Below are 17,112 nucleotides of genomic sequence, written 5' to 3'. Positions count from 1 at the left end.
CATTAAGAGCGTCAGTTTTGTTATGGCGGGCGTGTCGTTTATATTTACGGTTTTCTGAGCGAAGCGTCGCGCGGGTGTGTGCAGCATCTAGCCGATTTTGTGTAACGGGACGAACGTTACCGCGAGTGACGCGAACGCTGATCGACGCCGGACGATCCTTAGCGCGGCATGAGGCCCCGGATCATGCCCGCGTTGTCGGCGGGCTTCGGCGAGCACATTGAGGTTAGATTTTTGAATCGTACCGCACGTTTGCGCCATTCTGCTGTTGCCGACACGACAACGCGCCACCAACGCGAATTCTCTCTCCCTTCTTTCCATTTTCAGGATTACAAAGTGTTGAATCTGCTTGGCAAAGGAGGCTACGGCTGCGTCTACCGGGCAAAATGTCTCCGCAGCAACACGGATGTCGCGATCAAAATGGTGATACGTCTGTCTGTTTCTTGTTCAATTAATCAAGCATGTTTAGTTACTACGATCTACAACGCGACGCTACAGTTGCGTCCAGTCGCCGGACGGATTTATCGGTTTTAAAACGGAATAATTTCAATTTTGACAAATGACAGCTTGAAACGCGAATGTAAACTTATTTATTGAGCCCGGCAAGATTTGAGATATTGGACAAGCAACTCTTAGACCAATATCAATTCTTGAGATCGTGGTATCCGGATAGTTTTGCTTGAATTTGTAATCTGTAAATGATATTCATTGATTGCTGCTTTATTCTCTAATTATTCCTTGTATTAATAAGCAAACAACATTGTGCGAAATAAAATTTATTCAAAAATCCAACACTTGCATAAATTACATGACAACCAAGTTAATTATTGAGAAATAGGTGGCTATTTTACCTCTTTATTTATTTATTTTTGTAGATCGACAAGAAGAGGATGCAAGCTGCTGGGATGGTGGCTAGAGTGAAGCAGGAAGTGGATATTCACTCGCGCCTAAAACACCCAGCTATTTTGGAATTATACACTTGTTTTGAGGACACCAACTATGTATATCTAGTTTTAGAATTGTGTCATAATGGAGAGCTCCAACGCTTCCTCAAGGATCAGGGTTCCAAGACTTTGTCCGAAGAACGCGGTGTGTAAATAGTTTACACATGAAAGCGTGTCATAGGTATCTCTAGTAGATTATTATAATAAAATTGTATTGTTCCAGCTGCCCGTATAATCAGACAGGTTGTGCAAGGTTTACTTTATCTCCATTCCCATCAGATACTTCACAGAGATATGTCATTAGCTAATTTACTTTTGACCAAAGATATGCAGGTGGTATGTAGAGATATACATGGTTTCATGTAAAATGAAAATAAACTCAAATGAACTCTCTTCCTTCATACATTTGTAAACATATTAAAAAAAGATAAAATAGAGACGTTCCGATTTAGAAAAAAATGTGATAATGATATCGAGATTAAAGAAACCCTTGATGTATTTTTTCCCATTTTATTTCCGTGTTTACAGAAAATCGCGGATTTCGGATTAGCCACTCAACTGAGTAGACCAGATGAACGACACTTGACTATGTGTGGCACGCCAAACTACATATCGCCTGAAGTAAATGTTACTTGCAAAAATTGCCAAAAGATTCACGGAATTACATAGAGATCGTAATGGCGAACATTTTCAGGTCGCGACGAAATCTTCGCACGGGCCGGAAGCGGATGTCTGGAGCTTGGGATGTATGTTGTACACCTTGTTGGTGGGCCAGCCGCCCTTTGACACCGACACTGTCAAGAGTACCTTAACTCGAGTGGTCATGGCTGACTATGTGATGCCGCATTATCTGTCGGAAAACGCGAAGGATCTGATAGACAAATTGCTAAAGAAAAATCCGGAAGACAGAATACGCCTGCGTAGCATCATCAAGCATCCGTTTATCACGAGCATAGAGAAGAGTAGACTGCATAACGTGAGTTGTAAACATTCTTTTTCTATTGTACGAGCAAATATCTTCCTTGATAACGATTAAAAGAAAATGCCATTGAAAATTAACCGTTTCTCTTATTTTCAGGAAAGAGATGGCGCTGGCAAAGACTTCCTGACCGACGGTATGGTGGATTCTGGACTCGGAAGAACCTTATCCTCCTACGCCCGACCGAGAATGCGATCTCGGTCTGAGGAGAGAATGTCCACGATGCCGATGATGTTGAACGGTCCTATGGTCAGCCTGAGAAGCGAGGCGTTATCCGAGCCCATCATGAAAACGCACGCGAACTACGGAGCCAAGTACGCGAATTATTGCGCGAAGGAGGACTCCTTATTGCAGTGTGTTCCATTTCCTCCCAGGGTATTCCCGCAGAACGAATATTACGACGCGCACGACTCCAACAAACAGAAAGTGGAGAGGCACAAGCGAAGGGAGAAAAGTGCGGAGAATCATAACTCGGAAGTAACCGAGGAGGCGAACACGAAGTTACAGGTCTCACCCTTGAATTCCAACAGGCTACAACCCACCCGGCACAGAACGAAGAACGCGATTCTCACCATTTTGGACAACGGAGAAGTCTGCATCGAATTCACCAGGCGTAGAAATGGCAAAGTACGTAGAATGCTGATGCAGACACGGGAATGACTCACTTTTCTCATTTTTCTTCATTTTTATCTCTTCTACGAAAAGAACACAACGAATGTAACGATATTAAAAAATATAGCAGCGTGTTGCGTCAAGTATACGTATAATGGTATATACTCTTTCATCGACGAAGAAAGAAAATATTGTACGATTTGGATGTTGCAGGAAAAGGTCAATGAAGTGTGCAGGATATCAGGCGACGGTCTGCGAGTTGTTCTTTATAAGCCTCACATATCTCTGGAAGTGGGTTCGCAACCGCCACCATTGCCCAGCCGAGGCGCCGACAGCATTTATTCATACGAGAATCTGCCGGCGTGTCATCATCGTAAATACATGTACGCTTTTCGTTTTGTGAATCTGGTCCGGGCGAAGACTCCCAAGCTGACGCTGTACACTCAGCGCTCGAAGTGCCTGTTCATGGAGAACGGTCCGCAGCCCAACTGCGAAATGCACTTTTACAACGGAGTGAAGGTGCACTATGATCTTTTCATATTGCTAACTTTTACGCGTCTTTATCTTGTTTAATTTTTGCCCGTTCGAATATTGTAGGTTGTCCGAGAAGACGGTGTTGTGAAGATCACTGAGAGCAGCTCTACGTTCGTTGAAGGCGAGCTTCCTATTTATCTAGAGAATTATTACGAGCATTATTCCGAGTGCTACCAGCATTGCTTGCTGCTTGAGTCCACTTTGACATCTTTAGAAGCGGCTACAGGTCACCCCTGCTTTCCCGTGATAATCGGACGAAGGCCCTTGAACGCGGCCTTGAATGATGCTCCCTGCATGCAGGGGAAGGAAAATATCTCGCACACAGCAAACAGTACTCCCGTCGTAAGTAACAATGCATATTTCTATTATAAACTCGAAAATCATGTTTCTCGGCTCTTCTCAATACAGAATCCTTTTCAGTTGCCATCTTTCGACGCTTCCTGCTCCGTCGTTTCGACGGTAGCCTCCAGGTCGCGTAAAATGAACTCCACGCATAGTTCTAATAATATTGTAGACAAGGTAGCGGTGCCAGGTATCGGTTTTGCTACGCAATTCACATCTGGTAACATTAGGGTCGATTATAAAGATGGTTCCGTTTTAACCGTAAGTTATCGCGCAATAGCGATTCGTTAATTATCTCTAATTATCGATCATTATTCAACGTAATAATTCATCATTTATTCTAATAATGAGTTATTATATTCAGCGATAGATTATCAGTTGATCGTTTTGGATGTTACGTTGTTTGTATTTTGTCAACGATTGCGGTTTGTTGCAGGTGAATCCGCAGAATCATAGCAGCGGCATTACATATGAGAGTAATAACGGCGATGTTATGCGATACAATAAGCATCATCAGCAAAATCCGGAGATACCTTTCGCAGTACAGGAAAAACTGCGTCAATTGCCAAGGATCATCGAATATCTCATTCAACCCAAATATAAAGGCATTCGGTAGCTCCACGTCAAAATATCGAATATTTTGTATGATACAACCGAGAAATCTCGCACTCGCCTATGTGAACCGTAAGCTTATCTCATAGATTTGTAAATTAGTTTATACTAACTTAGTAGAAACGTAATTTTTTAGTGAATTTTCTAAGTATACAATAATAAAGAGCCGCCCGGTTATATTCTATTCTCGCTGCTCTTGTGACTTGGACTTGTAATTATCGTGTGCAGAGATACTTTTATATTTTGTCATATGTAAATATAACTCAATACTAGAGATAATTATAAGAAGAAAGATGAGAAGACAAGATTATCTAATGTGTGGAGCTACTAAAAATACTTGTTACGGAGGGAAATTTATCTTATATATAGAAAAAGAAGCAAATTGTTAAATATCATCTGGACATAGGTTTTATATAAATGAAAATTGAAATTTTTTTTCTACTAAGTACGAAAGAAAATTTTATGGAACAATTTATCCGTTACCTCTCTCGTTAAAAGCAAGAACATGTATATATAGATATTGATAGAAAAATAATATATTTTTCTAATTAAAATTTTCTCACTTTGTGAGGTGACTATGTGGCCGATATTCATAATAGGATTTTATATAAGATCATCTTAAGTTCATCTTCAGATGCTGTACGGCTCATTTTCATTGGCTGTGAAACATCTGAAGATTAACTTAAGACGTTTTTAAATGTAAGATATGAATATCGACCTATGAGAGTTGTTTTCAATCAACTCAATGAAAAGTATCTACAGAGATAAATATATATATAAAATTAGCGCAAAAAATAAATGATGCTATAATATTAATCAATATTCACACAAAATGAATATAATTCTATCAATATTATTAATATTATTATTTAATATTATAATATTATTTAATATTTATCATGTATTTTTGTAACAAATTCAATTTTTACGAAAATGTTATGATAGATCTTTCATTAGTTGTATTTTCTATATAATCTTCGACTCTTCTTTCACACAAATTTTAAATCAGTATTTTGATTGCTCTTAATATAGAAGGTACAACTGAAAGAGACGTGATTGAGAAAAAAATGAGAAGGCTCTGTAATGTACAAAGTAAGAAAAGAGGTGTCTCAATTAGGCCATAAACACGATCAGAAACGCGTATAAATGTAATAACTACATATTTTGTTAAGAATAATGTAAATTACAAAGAAATCACGTTTCGTACGTTTCTCAACGGCTCGAGAATTTGCGAGGGAAGACAAATCGCGTTCTTCCTCGGATCCAACCGAGCCTCCCGTGGACATATTCATTCGTCCGTTAACCGAAGCTCTTGTCAAATCGGGGTCACAGTCGGTCATTATCATTCCTATCGACCCCGGCACGTCGTTCCATTGAAGGGAGCTACGTTTCCAGTGAGCGTTCGCTGCGACGCGCCCTACAATCCCCCGCGAGGGCAACGATCCCATTCACCCAGTCACATTCGCGTTTGTGTGCACGCCATATTGAACCGTTGTTCCCCGTGACCGTTCCCCGCACAAGTCACCTGTCCTTCACAATCCCCGAGAGACCACTGTCTCTCTCGACAGACAAAATCGATAGGATTGTCATTCGGGAGGGAGAGAGATTATCCGTGGAGCCGGAAGCTGCGTTCACAGGTGGTTGATTATAGTTGATCAGACCCCGTCGGGCTATTGTCCCGGGGCATAGCTCCGATAGGTAGTAAACAAGCGAGTGACGTGACGCGAAGCGTTCTATCTTCTGAGGAAAAAAAATCGCGCGACACCGTAAGTTTCTTCATCCGACGAATCTCCCAAGTTCGATCGAATGTCGGATCGAGTTCGGTGCATTTGTGAATTTGTTCTTTTCTCTTCTGTGATCAGTGATAACGCTGAGAACGCGAGTGGAATATGTTCTTCGCTGTCGCGCTCGAGCGACGTGCAATTGCGGTGCGCTAATTAACAACGCTTTCCTGGGAGCACAGTTGCGATCGCGGAATCCGCGACACGAACGGGCGCTGTCCATTGTTGCTCCGCGAGCGCGTTCCTAACCTCAACCGCGAGAGACGCTCGGACGAATATGGGTAAGTTTACGTGGTGATTTCGTAATATTTCGCGCGATGCTTCTGTTCTTGTCGTCATCGTGCGTCGCGTGATATTAACCAATTGATACTGAATCATTTACGTTAACGAGCTGTGTCGATGACTATGTTTGACTATGTAGTTTACGTCCATATGATCGTAAATATTGGCGAAAGATAAGCGACGTTCAATTGATAAATCTGTGATCCTTTCTGTACGTGGAATCGGAAAGTAATAGGGAATTAGTCCGATCATACTGGTGTTAATAGTCCGTAGAAAGAGAGGAAGTACTAAAGTTGCTCAACCGAGGTTAATTGCTTAATCGGTGCAATTGTCCTTTATTAAGTTGATTTAACACTCTCCATTGTGTATCCTCTTTAACTTAATTACCCATCTTAATATAACGTGAAAATTGTTACTTATTTGACCGCACTTGTAAGAAATTAAGAATTCGTTTAGGATTTTCGTTCGATGTGCCATTTCTCGAGGGATATTTCTGTCAGGGCGATGAAATAATTACGGATGCCGGTATAATAATAAACGTTTCAATTACTTCTGCCGAAGACGCTAGTACGGCGAATTTACGCTATCGCGTTTGTGAATGAACTGAGATTGTGTGCGGTTAGCGTTATCTGACAAGCCTGTAGATATAGATAAGTGGTTAGTCATCAGTATAGTTTGTCATTTAGTCACTACCCGATCGCGCACGTTTCATCACCTGTTCTTGATTTATCACCTTTTATTAATCGTTCACCGTGTGATTTGCCGGATTGTATTTAAAATGGTGAGACTGCGTGAGTTAAGGGAGAGTTTGCCCCTGCGCAACCAGTTTGCAAGCAATGTCAGTATAGACAGATTTTCTGAACGTAGCCTCCATGGTCTTGACATAGAGGAAGATCGAACATGTAGTAAGTGCCTCTGTGTGAATACACCATTGAAATGTGGTAATAAATAATAAAAGGACAGGAACATCTTCAACTGTAACATATGTAGTTACGGTTGCAATTGTGATTTCTTGCATAATAACTATTTTTACGTATTGTATCATTTATATTGATCACTTTACAATAATTGAAATGACATGTTATGACTTGCCTGATTCTCTTTCAGGGAACACGTGCAACGATTGCATGGCCAGAGTGCCGTACGCGACTCTCATAGCGACCATAATGTGTTGCTTGGGAGTTGGGATCTTCTGCGGTACTATGTATAGAGGTGCTACATTATGTGCTCTCATGATGGATCAGGTAAATCACTTAGCTCATTGGAAGCTAGTCTTCTGAGATATATTCTGAAGATCTTGCGAATTTCACATCATCAAATGGATTCAAGGTGTTTCATCTGCACCTCGGATGGCTGGACGCGATGCAGCTGGTGTTCGCGTCAGTCGGAGCCTGCATGGCGGCATTGGGATTCATGATCTTGTGCGTCGGGTGTCTCGCAACCGGTGCTACGAGGCATAAAGTCTATCGTGCATGGCGGTCCAGAGTAGGTGGACGTATTTCTTGTGCTGTTGTAAGTATTCGAAGTAAAGGTCTTCGTTATTCTCTTCAGTAATACCAAAATCTGTGCTGGACAGTTGCTGAAAGTTATTCCAACGATACGACATCATGATGCAAATGTTTCTCTTTTTTATTTTTCAGTTTATGACTATCATTTATATCCTGCAATTAGCTTGGCTCCTGATATTTGCCTTTCTGGTTATCACCACGCTGATATTTACCATATTCTGGGGCCTGTGCAGCAATCCACGTGTCCAGTCTCTCGACGACTGCATCGATTTCACTCAATTCAGTAAGTTTTTTACACACTGCTACTCATTCACAAGTGCTTTAGAATGAGGCCATTCTTCTTAAGCATAAAATGCACATTTCCCTTTTACTTCAGAGCTGTAAAGCAGCTGCTTTTTGATATTATTCCTTACTTTACATTCATGAGCCGATAAATGTCGTGATTTCACACAATTTCAATTTTCAGGCTTCATGTTTCCGAATAACACTCGAATGCAGGACATGCAGGTGTGCGGAGCGCAGGAAGTCAAGCTGTTTTGCAAGGACTTCGTGGAGAAAGCCGAAGTGATGTTCATTCTGGCGACAGTAGCATCCATGCTGGTGATCTTGAGCCTGATACACTATCTCATGTGCCTGTCGGCCAATTACGCGCACATACGCGATCACGAGAAGTTCCAGGAACTGCAGGAACTGCAGTATTTGCAAGACGCAGCTGATCCGGATTCACCTCAGCCGGGAATGGGTACCCTAGGCTCTCATCGCGGCAAAGACAGGTTCTAGGATACAGCCCGCGAGATCTTCGCCATGAATCCTTTGTAAGGAGCCTCTGTGGTCCCTCTCTCCGTCGCCTTCCGGGACTCACACGGGGAATCCTTACGCCCGATTGGAAACCTCTTCCAGGTGGTACTACTTTTCTTCTCTACGTACCTAAATTCGGTATTCCGCTCGTCGGTTTATTACGCCGCGGTAGTTTACTCGATCATGGAGGATCTTGCGGGAACACTCTATGCCGTCCATTTTGACTGTCGTCATTGTATAAGAGTTTATTTCGTCTTACTCTAAGCTGACGAAGAGTAACGAGTTTATTAGATTCGTCGTACGTAAGATTTTCGTCTTGACGTAAAGATCAAGCCGATCGTTCGCGCAATTTTGCCCGAAGGTTTTACGTCCACGACACAATGTCATTCCGTTAATTCGCGTAAGGTAAAAATACCCGAACATGCATCTAAATTTTTACATTTATTTATTGTTTTGGTCAACTACGAATATATAAATTTTCGACTATGGATATATATATATATATATGTATGTATGTATCACATACATTTAATATATATATATATACATTCTATGTGGAAAGCTTAAATATTCGTATTTAAAGACGAAAATAATGAGAATATGGTCCAGGTTTTAATACATGTCCGAGTATTAGTATTTTTACCTCATTCGGTATGTATATTAGGGGAATTTATAGGTACTTTGAATGTGCGACAATACGCGAAATTACGGCGCACAGATTTTGTTCTTGGATGTATAGCCATTATTTCGATGTACGCACAAACGCGCTGTGTGCGTCTAGTATTATGCAAGTATTTGCAACTTCTAATTGCTGCCGGTCTAAACTGTCGGTTGTTAAGGCTATAACCATCTTCGCGGACTGAATCGACTATTTATGACGTCTTCAATACTGAGATTTTTTTTACAAGATTTTTCTCTTTTTATATATGTACGTTTTATACAGTAGGCAAGTAAAAAACATATATTTTACATTCCAGATGTTTTAAGCATGTTGGGAAAATAAAGAATTAGTCGATTAGTAATAAAAGAGACAATCATTCATTAAGATACTATAATCGAGAATTATGGAATAACGACTGTTGTGCGTGTATCGTAGTTGTTTTTAAATATGGTCATTAATTTGTGCAGTATTTTCCCACCATGCTTGCCAAGGTGTATATTTACGTCGTTCGTGCAATTACGAAGATAAAGCTCATTTTTGCAGTAGGAAATCTCGCTATTTTCTCTGGGAATTAAGTGTTACAAAAAAAAAAGTGTTGTAATGTTGTGCATATGGAAGAATATATATTCGTAGATTCTCTATTCTATTCTCTAATATATAAATATAATACCGACTTGTTGTGTGAACAGAGCAATATATTTTCCGAAATGTAAAAAAGATTTCTGCTGTCGAATATATCGGAGAGAAAGAAAAAGATGAATTCTTCTATGCGCACGTTATTGTGCCAAACTAAAGAGAGAAAATATAAGAGGTGAACTAAAAAAGAGTGTAAGAAAATGTTCGGCTCTAAACAAAAAGTCTATCACTCTTATCGTTTATACGTTGCAACATTTGAGGTACGATCGAAAATATCGCATATGTTGAATCATATAAACTCGACTCGTGACATATTATCACTTGCTCAAATGATTTGACAACTGAACATGCGTGAAATGTTGCGATTCAAATCGATAAGAATCACCATCTCTCATCATATGATTGTTCTAAGTAAATTTTTATTGTACACACGTATACACATACATACATTCACATACACGCCTGACGAGTACATATCAAACGACAAATTTCGTGAAGTTGAAACTCGCACGATGTAGTAGCATCTACGAAAGGTTGTATGCAGTAGAGAAGGTTGACACGACGATACGCGCTATTTGCGAGGGAGAAAAAAAAAGCTGATTTATTGTTACGGACAGGAAAGCTACGTGCCGCATTCTCGTTCGGAAATATAATCCACGATGTATATTCTATTAATTATACGAATAAAAAAATATTTCCTGCTTAATGAGGTACGCTCCTGCATGTATATCTCAAAAATCTCCGTAGCTTTCGTGTGGTTTTCATAAATGTGTATTAATGTACATTAGTCGCTGTAATATCTATCGGTAGACAAAGTATATACAGAATAATTGTTAATTATATATATATTTTGTACAAATATTCGTTTGTTCGGACGCGTTTTAGTCCTCGTCGAACTGGAGGTCTAACTCCAAGTCGAGAGCACTGACTTCTTGGAGGGTATTGATGAATGTATATCGCGAGAAGACCATGTATAATTTCCGGAACCAAACGTATTGAGATTTGTGTGCAGCCATAGCTTTCTGTAAGAAGGAAAAGAACACACACATACACACAATTAGTGACTTTTCCCTCGGCACAAGTGGAACGCTATGACTTACTTTGATTGTATGCTTTTGTTCACGCGTCACCAGGTACCAGTACGGGGCTGAGAGTAAACTGATGGGCAAGTCCAGGAGTTGAATGTACTTCCTGATTATATTAACGGACTCTAACACATATAACTTACAATCTGAAACGTAATAACGATATATTGGACCGAGTTGGGATATACATCCTCTGCGTCTAACGTTTAACGAACTGACACTGACAAGGAGGTACTTTCTTCTCTATGCACAACGCGGCGATGGCAAAATACAAGGAGATGTGATTCCTGTGCCGGCTCACTCCGTGCTTGTCGAACGTAACGACAGCATTGATCTTGTAGATCTCTATATATTGCAAAATACTCTCTGCCACCTCGTCTATCGGCCACTGCACGGTCTGGTCATCTGGTAACTCGCTGCTTCTGTACATTTGTTCATCGCACTATGACCGAGGAGTTAGATACTAATCTCATATTTTTATTGCATATTTAATGCTGGATAAATCCGTCGGATCGCTGGTTTTGCGGCATGTCCGATGCATAAAAGACAGAAGAGTGCATTTAACATTGAATATGCAGTCGAAATATGATCCTGTGAGATACACATCTTTACACGTATAAGCAGTGCAAATGTGAACGCTTGCAAGTGATGTTTTGTCGGATGCACTCACATGATAATCGTTATGTTAGCCTCCGGGATGCCTAAGATCTTGGCAGAGGCCCACAGCTCGTCTATCCTCCTTTTGTCTCCACCTGCAAGCACACTGGTAAACATCAATAGACATAGCATTTGAGTGACATTCAATCTGTCGATATTCTTATTCGGTATATTATGTATCGCGCGCTTACGATCCTGGACACCAGGATAGGTCATCGGTAGGACATGTACCCATTGATAAGCACAGCAGATAGACCTTGGTAACCTTGGAACGCGTCAGCCAATAGACCAGGGGTCCGAAGAACATCACCTCATCGTCGGGATGAGCAGTGACCAGAAGTAGCCTGTCGGGCGGGCCTGGTAGCTGCCAGGCGGTATGGTCGACTCTTTTGAGAAGAGCGTAGAGGAAAATGCAAACGCAGAGGTACGCGAGCAGGGCGATCAGCAGCTGCCACGAGATTTCCTTGATATAGTACCACCACCAGCAGATCACGTCGTTGATCTGCAGGCTCAAGTAGCGCCTCGTATAGTCCAGGTCGACGATCATCATCCCAGACGCAACGGCCGCGCTGCACCACGTGCGCTCGACGTATGTCGAGTTTACCGCTCGCGCTAAGAGAAATCCTATCACGGTCCCGCCATATCTGGCCGGTCGCGTCGCGAGCTATCACCCGCGAGCGAGAGCGTGCGTACCCATAATCGCGGGGCAGCCGAAAGTAAGGTTATGTCATCTATCAAGAAAGTGATCGGAGCGGCGGCCGCCATTCTGAACACTTCGAACAGTAAATATGGAGAACGAAGAGGAGCGGGCACTCGGGAAAGGAAGTAAAATAATGGAAATAGGATGATCGGGAAGGTATATGATATGTAGAATTATGAACGACAGCAGTGTGAGTATTGACGTTTATTAATTTCCGGACGATAATCGCACTCTGAGATAATCAATTCGTCACTTGGCGACCTAGTTTGGACGTGTGAATTGTAGGTTAGGTTTGGCATATTGTTGATTTGTATTTTACAAGCTCTTTANTTTACAAGCTCTTTATATATATATATATATATATATATATATATATATAAAGGTTCTCGCATTATTCATAAATGAATACGGATGAAATATCGCAAAATAATCATTATATTGCGGAATGTGATATTCGCAATTATTTTGCTAATCTCAACGAACTACTCAAAAATTCAAAGATCGATATACAGTTCGATAGATGTCGCATTGCGACTGCGATTTTATCGCCTCACGAAATTCCCTATACTGGTCAACATTCGTATTTGTAACTTATCCCGCAATGAATATCTATTTTCTCACAAACGGTATGCAAATTGCGTTATTTTGAGAAGTTTCTAAATATATATATATATAGTTAGAAGTTAGGAAGGAAAGATATCACGATATCTTTCACAATTGAATACATCATGATTACGTCAATGCGAAAAAAACTGCCTTGACATTGAACATCCCGAAGGGTCATCGCGGCAAGTTATTGTAGGTTATGTCATCGTACGAAAGGTAGTTGAAAAACTGAAAATTCTGTAATGGTCAAGAATCAGGAAGAGGTGGACCTTTATCGGGACACGTACGTGAGGTATCTAGGTAATTATAAGTTACTTATTGTATGCTGTTATTGAAATTTTCTGTCAAGCTTCTATCGTACATTTTCTAATCGTATGCAAGAGTAGATTGCTGAAAATATATTTACTTTTTAAGATATTATGTAGCAGAAGTTACATATATTATATACTACAAGAAAATTACATCATGTAACATTGAATAATATTTTTTAAACTTATCGAGTACTTATGTTTCTAGGTTATGCGAATGAGGTTGGAGAGGCATTTAGAAGCCTGGTACCCAAATCCGTTGTGTGGGCCAGTTATGTGGTATCGAGTGGATACGTACTCGCAGATACTACTCACAAGGGCACAAATGTTTACAAGGTATGTTATAATTTGCGAATTTAATTAATAGTAATTATTAAGATAATTGATAATTGGCTATTGTAGATCGATACCAGCCCACAAAAGATTAAGAATGTTCTGTTATCCGCATCGGACACTCTGATATGGCAGGCATTCGCATCCATAATAGTTCCTGGTTTTACCATAAATCGAATCTGTGCAGCAGTTCAGTTTGCGCAGAAAAGAAGTACAAGTGCAGTTTGGAGGAAGCCTTGGATTTCAACGATTATTGGATTAGTGTCTATACCTTTCATAATACATCCTATAGACCATGCCGTGGAAAGGACTATGGATGTTACATATAGAAAATGTACAGGATATCATCCAAAAGCGTCGCTATACGGAGTAAAACGCGAGTGATGAAGCGTAGCTCATTAGAATTATAGTATGTCGTTAATCCAAGAGAGGTTATACTCAAGCCCAAAGCAGGGAAAGTATTCAGATGTATGAAAGGATGTTTACCTCATCTTTGACATAAAGTAATTAAAAGGCCTTGTTAATATGCGACGATATGATATTTTTAAATCAAATTCTATTTTATCGAAGGACAAATAATAACCACGTTTGCCTGAAACTCTATTAAATTTATCGATTATTCTATAAAACTTTGAATAACATAAAATACAAGATAACAAGTACAATATGGAGTAAGCTATTTAAAGGAAATTTAAAGGAAAAACTTGACCAAGGAATTGAGATGCACCAATCAAAAAGAAATATAAGGCTCCTGAAAGACTTTCGCGACCTCTCTTGGTTTAGATACGATAAGAAGTATTACTGCCTATACATTCTAAAATAGTACAAAAATTCAGGATACTGAATTAGAATGCCTTGTTATTGATTGCAAGAGTGTTAAATATTTTTGTTATAATGTACATATTGTACAGCCCTGTATGTACATTACGATTTTCAGCGTCATCTTGAAGCGTACTGGATTTGATGCCGCTATTGTTATGCTGTTGAATAAAATTATTGGTTTTACATTCCTTATACACATGTTATCCTCTATCATCGTCTGTGTGGTCATTTTCCAATCGATGTGTTATATCGTCATGACACATCGATCGCTATATTTTACATTTCCACAATTTCTGCTGTTAATTTATTTGTTATTTCGTTTTCCTTATTTTTCGACACATTTGTGGCCAGATAACAGACGATGGTTTGTTTCGCGATGTCTTTAGTCTTTAATGATATAGATTAGTAAAAGGCAAATTTACAAAATTAATTTAACTCGCGATGTATGCTAGAAGAATTTTAGACGACTCCCGCGAAACAGAAATCGTTTCGCAAGTAGTCAGGCGCGGCGAAAGGTTCCACCGAGCGGTGCTCGGTTAATAATAACTGCGATGTAGGTAACACCCCGTTTCATGAAAATGTATTATGCAAAAAAATGATGCCATGGCGGCGGTATAATTATACACGAGTAGCGTCGATTACGCGATATTATCTCATTCTCTACCACAATTTCGCTATCGCGGCAACATCTGAAATCCGCGCCCGTGATAAATGTGATTATAATCGGTATACATTTTTAAGAACGTGCCGAACAGGTTCCGCATTAAGACATCAATGAGTCTGACTAGACGTTTCCTTGGAGCAGAATTTTCCATCAAAGATAACGTCATGTGTTAGCCGCAAAAATGAAGGATTAAACGCGGCTGATGTGTAACGGTTTTGCGAGATTGAATTCGCGATTTCTGCGAAATCAGGGGTTGATTTTAAGAGCTTCGGATTTTCTCTGTATTTTCTTGTATTCGCGACACCTTGTTGGTAGCAACGCTCCGAGGTTTTTTTTTCAAGATCTCTTTCATGTAATAAATTACAGGCTTGTCACTAAATATATAATTATTACAAATAATGATAATGTAAAATACTTACAAAATAATTTTAATACTGTTATTCGAGAATATATTGCGATTTTTATCATGGATTTGAATTTTACTTTTACAAAACTTGCACGTCTCGAGGGAAAATTCGACGTTGCTTTTTCTTCTCGTAAAAAGGAATGGAGGAGAGAGAGAATTGAAAAAACGCCTTTGAATCAGTCCCCGATTTCCAAGACTGGAAATCCGCAAACCGCCAGTAAATCCTTCATAATCCTTGCACAGTACATCGACGACGCATAATTCCTGAATCAGCCGGTGCATTTATCGCTCTTGCCGCGTCAGTCGCGGAACAAAGGAAAATGATATTGCGGAAGAACGAACAGCCTGTCACACCTGTGACATATATATTTTTTTTCTCTCGCTTGCAGGTACGTACAATCGCCACGTCAGTCAACGGGAAGAAGAAGTGATCGTATTTCTTCGTTCGCGGAAACACATCGCACACGGTCTCTCTTCTCGCCGACGACGTAACTCGCCGGAAGCGGCTGGAAAATTCCGCGCGCAATTTGTCGACGTGACGGGAAAGGACACCGGAGATTTCTGCCGCGAGGACGACGCCTGGCGCCTTTCCATAAACACACGTTTAAGATGACGTAAGTGTTACGCTTTCTTCATCTTCGTTGATCGAACGCGCCTTTGAAAAACCGAAACACGCGAATTTTCCGCTTGTAACTCTCGAGACATTCGAGAGGCTTCATATAGAGCGGGGTAAATTTATATAATTTTCTATATTTATGTAAATACATATAAAAATATATGAAAAATATGCACATAAATAATTTTTTATCAAAAAAACGAAATCAAACGACTATTTTTCAATGCTTGGCATTGGAGACGTCGAAGTGATCATCTCTGGATTTTCAAGTTTTGCCTCTTGCAACGGCGTGTCTACTTTCACACAACGCACATATTAGCCTCCTTTTTTTATCATAATCATATTTTTATCATATTTATTTATCATCACAGTGACGATATATTTTTTATAAAATATGAAACGGCACCAATCTCATCGTATATATCACGCGCGCGAGCCATGTATTATTTATATTTTAATTTTATGTACACACACACACACACATGTAAAAATTAATTTCCCGCTTTTACTTCGCATTTCCGCTTTATCACTTTGATGTTCGACGCGCGGACACACTTTTCTCGATTTTCAAATCCGTGCGAGCGGAGTCAGAATGGCGACGTTAACGCCGTGATTCTTAGCGCGTCGCGGTGCCAAACTCGCACGTGCGGCCGCTCGCTCACCTCTTAACGACACGTCGCGCGTTCGATAATTAATAATTAACCCTCCCCCCCCCTCCTCATGCATTCCCTCCCCCCGCGCAGCCTCTTCTCCGGACGCTCGCGCGGAATTACACGGTGCGCGCGTAAAGAATTTCAATGGCTATCGGCGATAATATAGTAGTGCCGGCCTCTCGTAATCGTATAATTCTAACTATGCGATTACGGCGCCGCTCGGCCGTAAATGAGGCAGCTCTAGCCGTAAAGTTTTAACCGCGCTAATAACAGCCCTTACTATAAATACCCGCGCGCGCGACTAACCATAATACCCCCGGGCGCGCAATTGCAATGAAGTCGTTCGTTCGCCGTTCTCGCCGATACGCGCGCGGCAGCGGCCGGAGGACCGTAAATATCGTCGAATAGACAGAAGCCCGTGATAATCCCCGCAATAAATAGTCAGTTATGGCCGCGTCTTAGAGACGGCCGCGCGCACGCTTTCCGGGCGGTCGAAAACGCGCTCTCTCCCTTTGCTTCCGTCGTACTCTTCTTCTTCTCCTCTTCTTCCTTTTCTGCCTCCCCCCCCCCCCCCCC

General features: G+C 40.6%; 5 protein-coding genes across 10 annotated transcripts in view; 4 read left to right on the top strand and 1 right to left on the bottom strand.

Annotated features, from left to right (window-relative positions):
- Positions 1 to 32: 32 nt before the first annotated feature.
- LOC106740673 (serine/threonine-protein kinase PLK4) lies at positions 33 to 4,204 on the top strand. The gene is made up of 11 exons (XM_014611940.1): positions 33 to 222; positions 325 to 420; positions 873 to 1,086; positions 1,165 to 1,277; positions 1,470 to 1,562; positions 1,636 to 1,917; positions 2,020 to 2,547; positions 2,746 to 3,051; positions 3,130 to 3,408; positions 3,487 to 3,669; positions 3,845 to 4,204. Exons 1-11 carry the CDS (start codon positions 169 to 171, stop codon positions 4,022 to 4,024), a joined length of 2,328 nt encoding a protein of 775 aa, XP_014467426.1. The 5' UTR covers positions 33 to 168; the 3' UTR covers positions 4,025 to 4,204.
- A 757-nt stretch (positions 4,205 to 4,961) lies between these two features.
- LOC106740671 (proteolipid protein DM beta) lies at positions 4,962 to 8,872 on the top strand. Of its 3 annotated transcripts, XM_014611939.1 has the most exons (6): positions 4,962 to 5,786; positions 5,883 to 6,082; positions 7,191 to 7,327; positions 7,413 to 7,595; positions 7,724 to 7,874; positions 8,058 to 8,872. In XM_014611939.1, exons 2-6 carry the CDS (start codon positions 6,079 to 6,081, stop codon positions 8,369 to 8,371), a joined length of 789 nt encoding a protein of 262 aa, XP_014467425.1. In that variant the 5' UTR covers positions 4,962 to 5,786; positions 5,883 to 6,078; the 3' UTR covers positions 8,372 to 8,872. The 3 variants fall into 3 exon arrangements, with proteins under 3 accessions (XP_014467425.1, XP_014467424.1, XP_014467423.1); XM_014611938.1 differs by having other exon boundaries at positions 4,962 to 6,082; XM_014611937.1 differs by lacking the exons at positions 4,962 to 5,786; positions 5,883 to 6,082 and adding an exon at positions 6,116 to 6,988.
- Positions 8,873 to 10,083: 1,211 nt separating this feature from the next.
- Positions 10,084 to 12,445, bottom strand: LOC106740738 (N-acetylglucosaminyl-phosphatidylinositol de-N-acetylase). 2 transcript variants are annotated; one of them, XM_014612071.1, is made up of 5 exons: positions 11,620 to 12,445; positions 11,442 to 11,534; positions 10,997 to 11,193; positions 10,787 to 10,917; positions 10,084 to 10,708 (listed from the first exon to the last, which is right to left on the bottom strand). In XM_014612071.1, exons 1-5 carry the CDS (start codon positions 11,976 to 11,978, stop codon positions 10,568 to 10,570), a joined length of 921 nt encoding a protein of 306 aa, XP_014467557.1. In that variant the 5' UTR covers positions 11,979 to 12,445; the 3' UTR covers positions 10,084 to 10,567. The 2 variants fall into 2 exon arrangements, with proteins under 2 accessions (XP_014467557.1, XP_014467558.1); XM_014612072.1 differs by having other exon boundaries at positions 11,442 to 11,523; positions 11,660 to 12,445.
- Positions 12,446 to 12,501: 56 nt separating this feature from the next.
- On the top strand, positions 12,502 to 14,380 carry LOC106740737 (mitochondrial fission process protein 1). Its single transcript, XM_014612070.1, has 3 exons — positions 12,502 to 13,034; positions 13,251 to 13,378; positions 13,445 to 14,380. Exons 1-3 carry the CDS (start codon positions 12,977 to 12,979, stop codon positions 13,757 to 13,759), a joined length of 501 nt encoding a protein of 166 aa, XP_014467556.1. The 5' UTR covers positions 12,502 to 12,976; the 3' UTR covers positions 13,760 to 14,380.
- An 87-nt stretch (positions 14,381 to 14,467) lies between these two features.
- LOC106740736 (LIM/homeobox protein Lhx5) overlaps positions 14,468 to 17,112 on the top strand; it is a 47,480-nt gene continuing 44,835 nt past the window's right edge. For all 3 annotated transcript variants that reach the window (XM_014612069.1, XM_014612068.1, XM_014612066.1), the window contains exon 1: positions 14,468 to 15,881. The gene's annotated coding sequence lies outside the window, so the exon portion shown is untranslated. The remainder of the gene's footprint in view (positions 15,882 to 17,112) is intronic.

The sequence above is a fragment of the Dinoponera quadriceps genome, unplaced genomic scaffold (genome assembly GCF_001313825.1).
Source record: "Dinoponera quadriceps isolate SergipeBrazil2010 unplaced genomic scaffold, ASM131382v1 scaffold558, whole genome shotgun sequence".
NCBI lineage: Eukaryota > Metazoa > Arthropoda > Insecta > Hymenoptera > Formicidae > Dinoponera > Dinoponera quadriceps.
The sequence above is the reverse complement of the archived record's forward strand: the minus strand, read 5'-3'. Positions and strand labels throughout refer to the sequence as shown.

What these genes read in the sequence shown, in the direction of transcription:
- LOC106740673 (XM_014611940.1), top strand. Translation starts at nt 169, where the DNA reads ATGAGGCCCCGGATCATGCCCGCGTTGTCGGCGGGCTTCGGCGAGCAC. An exon ending in CAGCAAACAGTACTCCCGTC is followed by an intron (nt 3,409 to 3,486) that starts GTAAGTAACAAT and finishes AATCCTTTTCAG; the next exon opens with TTGCCATCTTTCGACGCTTC. An exon ending in AAGATGGTTCCGTTTTAACC is followed by an intron (nt 3,670 to 3,844) that starts GTAAGTTATCGC and finishes GGTTTGTTGCAG; the next exon opens with GTGAATCCGCAGAATCATAG.
- LOC106740671 (XM_014611937.1), top strand. Translation starts at nt 6,862, where the DNA reads ATGGTGAGACTGCGTGAGTTAAGGGAGAGTTTGCCCCTGCGCAACCAG. An exon ending in AGAGGAAGATCGAACATGTA is followed by an intron (nt 6,989 to 7,190) that starts GTAAGTGCCTCT and finishes ATTCTCTTTCAG; the next exon opens with GGAACACGTGCAACGATTGC. An exon ending in GTGCTCTCATGATGGATCAG is followed by an intron (nt 7,328 to 7,412) that starts GTAAATCACTTA and finishes AATGGATTCAAG; the next exon opens with GTGTTTCATCTGCACCTCGG.
- LOC106740738 (XM_014612071.1), bottom strand. Translation starts at nt 11,978, where the DNA reads ATGATGATCGTCGACCTGGACTATACGAGGCGCTACTTGAGCCTGCAG. An exon ending in AGAGAAGAAAGTACCTCCTT is followed by an intron (nt 10,918 to 10,996) that starts GTCAGTGTCAGT and finishes ATTACGTTTCAG; the next exon opens with ATTGTAAGTTATATGTGTTA. An exon ending in AACAAAAGCATACAATCAAA is followed by an intron (nt 10,709 to 10,786) that starts GTAAGTCATAGC and finishes TCCTTCTTACAG; the next exon opens with AAAGCTATGGCTGCACACAA.
- LOC106740737 (XM_014612070.1), top strand. Translation starts at nt 12,977, where the DNA reads ATGGTCAAGAATCAGGAAGAGGTGGACCTTTATCGGGACACGTACGTG. An exon ending in CACGTACGTGAGGTATCTAG is followed by an intron (nt 13,035 to 13,250) that starts GTAATTATAAGT and finishes TTATGTTTCTAG; the next exon opens with GTTATGCGAATGAGGTTGGA. An exon ending in AGGGCACAAATGTTTACAAG is followed by an intron (nt 13,379 to 13,444) that starts GTATGTTATAAT and finishes TGGCTATTGTAG; the next exon opens with ATCGATACCAGCCCACAAAA.